Source organism: Camellia sinensis, chromosome 1 (genome assembly GCF_055761805.1).
Source record: "Camellia sinensis isolate YWXY chromosome 1, ASM5576180v1, whole genome shotgun sequence".
In the NCBI taxonomy this organism is placed as follows: domain Eukaryota; kingdom Viridiplantae; phylum Streptophyta; class Magnoliopsida; order Ericales; family Theaceae; genus Camellia; species Camellia sinensis.
The window spans coordinates 1,244,099-1,248,261 of NC_138961.1; the positions used below are offsets into that span (position 1 = coordinate 1,244,099).

At 31.2% G+C, this 4,163-nt stretch overlaps 1 protein-coding gene across 1 annotated transcript; it reads right to left on the bottom strand.

Moving 5' to 3' along the window:
* Positions 1-2,444: 2,444 nt before the first annotated feature.
* Positions 2,445-3,444, bottom strand: LOC145790879 (small ribosomal subunit protein mS80 (rPPR6)-like). The gene is made up of 4 exons (XM_082869850.1): positions 3,274-3,444; positions 3,036-3,109; positions 2,599-2,889; positions 2,445-2,493 (listed from the first exon to the last, which is right to left on the bottom strand). The coding sequence occupies exons 1-4, from the start codon at positions 3,442-3,444 to the stop codon at positions 2,445-2,447; spliced, it is 585 nt and encodes a 194-aa protein (XP_082725976.1).
* Between the last annotated feature and the right edge of the window lie 719 nt (positions 3,445-4,163).

Consider the following 4,163-nt stretch of genomic DNA (forward strand, 5'->3'; position numbering starts at 1 on the left):
TTGTCAAATGTTTTGTAATTGAAATGGTGAACATTAAATAGGTTTTGTAATGCAAATGTTGAAATGCTGGTGAACAGATTGCAGGTTTTGTGAGTGAAATGTTGATATGTTGATATTTAATGAACATGCTTCAGGTGTTGGTATTGAACATGTTTTGTAATACTTCAAAAATATATTTCATTTATATCTTAAAATTGTCTTCAATATTACATATCTTCCTTCCTCATTTTAGGTTACATAACATTTTTTTTTTTTTTCATTTTAGAGTACATGCAATATAGCATACAAACAGTATCCAACTTCCTAGCAACATTCTTCGATACAACTTTTCCTTTTTTTGAGCTTTTTCAACTTCTAACTCTGTATGATTTACTCGTTGCAAAAGTCTTGGTAGTAGATTACGGGAGTGGCGGCATAATGGTGGGTCAATCCACTCAAAATATTCACAAGTGGCATGAATCTGAAAATTCTAATAAATAAGTTTAGATTTTTATTTTAATATTATATAACCTAACAAATAAATACATTAATTACTAATTACCAAATAATGAAAGTGATTACCCTATAGTTTGCACATTCTATAAATCTTCTTCTCATATTTGCATTTGTCTAAGCTGTTCTAACCAAAGATCTTTGGCCATAGTAGCATGTATGAGCCAAGCTTTGTCCACTATAGTAGGAGCCTTGGGAGGATGACATCTTCAAAAATGGAAATGGTCAATTTTTTCGTTGGAAATAGTGGGTTTGGTGGCTTCATGATTATATAAGCAAGTGGAAGGGTAAATTGGTCCCTTAAAACTCCAAATTTGGCGCCAAAACACTTAATTCCAGTGCTAACATGCTTTTCTGGCGCATCTGCCCTGGCGTTGTTAAGTCTATCAAATCTCGTCACTTTTACACATTACTCAAAACCACAAGGGGTTTATGAGTACATTTATAAACGTCGGGGAGGTAATGTGTAAACACGCAAAACCATAGAGGGTAACATGTAATTATCCCAAAATAGAAACTAATTTAATGAAAATAAAAACAACCACTCATTACATAATTATCATTCAAACACATAATAAAAATTAATTTGGTAAAATAAATAAATGTGTAAAAGATTTATTAATTTTATATAATTTTATCTTTGGTGAGTAGAAATAATTTTTAAAAATTCAAAAATATCTTCTTGACATTTATTTTTGTCAAATTATTTTATATTTTATCAAATTGACAACTTTGCCCTTAAAATTGATCAATAGTATCTTCAATTATCCTTATTTGGAACAAGATTCAAAATTCAGGGTCAAATATGTCACAATTGAAAAGCCAAGGATCAAAGTAACACAAATCCCGAACTATAGGAACTGTTAATGTAATTCGCCCTATATATAATAAAATATTATATAATTTATATTACTATGTTTGTTTTCTTTTGCAGATATTTTATCTATATATAGAAAAAGAGAAGAACAAGAAAAGGGAAAGAGGAGCTCAAACAGAGCAAAGGGCTTTGGCCTATGGAATGCAGAGAGAAGGAAAAAAAATAAAAAGAAAGGAAATATGGGAGAGTTTATTCTGTAAATATTAGAACGTAGTAATTTTTCTGTCTTATAGAGATGAAATCCTGACCAAATAATTGGGGTTAGTTGTATTTAGTATTTTTATTGTTAATTTAATTTGGATACAGTTGTATAACTCTAGATCTTTTTAGTGCAATAAATGTTTTACTCAAATAATGTTATACAATGGTTTTTACTGTTGTATATTAGAATTGTTAGAAAAGTCATATTTAGTAAGACGGGTCATGCATCAACTATAGTTTAGTTTATTTTAGTAGTGACGATCCATGCTAAGCGAAGATAAGTCATGAATTTTTGATTTTGATACACAAATCCTCTTGACGATATAGTTCTGATCAACTTACATCATAATATCCAAATCAATGATTTTCTAAACACTAAGTACAATTACTCTCAATTATTCCAAGATATTTGTTTTATTTTGTTGATTTAATTGTTTAATTAGTTAGTTTAATTTCACGCCAAATGTTTGCAAATAAATCTAAATTTCTAAATTAAATTATTCATCATTAATTCCTGTGGATCAACATCTGATCTCAACCGTTATTTCACGAAATAATTTTTTTTCCTTGATTTTAAATTAAATATTTAGATGTACAAACAATCATATCAATTTTTTATGTCGTTGCATGGACTAAAAATATAATTATTTAATTTAGAGATTTATTTCTAAATATAAAAACTTTAAAAATTGAGTTTAGTTTCTTTCTACAGGAGAAATATAAACTTTAAAAAAAATAAAAAAAAAATAAAAAAAACACACTCATAATGACACTGTAAGTATTCCCTTTGTCCTAAACTAATGGTCTCTTTTAAGAAGTTTAACTTTTTTTAATAATACAATTATTGCACTTTAAAAAAATTAATTTTTTCAAATTATCTTTTAATAGGATATTTTTTAGAAATATCAATATCATAATTGTATCTTTTATATTGTTAATAAATTTAAAAAAATAAGAAAAAAGAATTTATATTAATTAATATTTTAAAATAATAAAAAATAAAATAAGAAATTAATATTTTGATAGACATCAGGTTTGAGACCCCAGTCTCCATCAATCTCATCATGTTCCTTGCCTCATCCATATCTCCAGCCTTGGAGAGACCGTCGCTAATAGAATTGAACACTGCATTTCCAGGAGACGAATCTGCATCAGTCATCTTAAACAGTAACTTTTTCGCTCCGTCAACATATATGATTCTACACAACCCACTAATAACAGATGAAAATGGCTTAATTGCGTATTTTCTCTCTTCTCCAGAGAAGTCTTCCAACATCTCCAAAGCTAAGGGAACAGTTTCATCCCCTCCACACAAAGAACTGATCAAAAATTAATAGATTGTCGAGGTGGGCATCTATCCTTCTCCTTTGCCAACAAGTAAACCAAATGAGGGTCTTCTCACAAACAGAGCAAGCCCAATCAAAAGATTGAGCACCTACAAAGGGCTTCAATAGTGAAATAATACATTTCAGCATCCACGACACACTCAAATTCCCCAAACATGTTAAACACTTCAAATCCAGCCTTGCCTTTACCCAACTTCGAAAAAAAAACATATCAGCTCATTGAGAATCTCCTCGTTCAAAACACCATTCTCCTTCAGGACAATCTCCTTAATCAAATCCCACAAAGCATATGCGTGTTTTTTTCCTAAGACCACTAGAAATTGCATGAACAAGAAGCTTCACGCTCCATGTAGTTACCGAGAATTCTGGCTTCTTTGAAGCCCATTTGAAAAATGCAATTAAATTGTCGCCTGGAACGAGCAGGGTTTCGAGTACCCTTGTCACAAACTCTTGGTTTAAAGTCATATCCATGGCATCAAGACTCGATTCTAAAGACCCATCTACACTAGCACTAAGCAGATCCAACATGCTCTCTAACTGCTCAAAATCGACCTCACGTATTTCATTTTCTCAACTAATTTATCAACATTATCGCGACTAGTTTCCTCAAAATCCAAGGATGAAGAAGGCCCATTATCTGACTGTGATGCAACATAAATATGACTGTCCTCAATGTTTTTATCAGTGAGAGATGCATCAAAGTCATCATTGGTTTCAGAAACAGGTGAATCAATGTGCGATTCAACAACAACATCATAACTATGGTGCGACGAATAGTGAGAGAAAAATCTAGGGTTTTGGCAACATGGGATTTTACAAAGGAAATGTGAATGAAATGAAGATGATTCTATGAAGGTTTGGGCTTGATAGTGAGAAACCTGAGGAGGAGGAGGAGGAGGAGGAGAGTTCAGGATTAAATGCAGCAGCCTTGATACTCCTGAACAAATGCTCAGACAGCCTCTTCTTCCAACTATTCATCTCCACATCTTCTCTCTCTCTCTCTCGCTCGCTCGCGAGTTTGAGTGATTATTCAGTACTCCTTGATCTCGGAATATGAATACATAGTGTTCTATAAAATTTTAATTGGTGAAGAGACATAAGAATTCACAATTTATGTTAGAATAGAGAACAATATAAGATTAATTAATTAGTGATTAATTTAGATTATGAACACGTAATATTCTAAAAGTATTGAATAATTTCCCTTCATCCAATATGAGATATTCTTTCCTTTGGGCTACGAACTG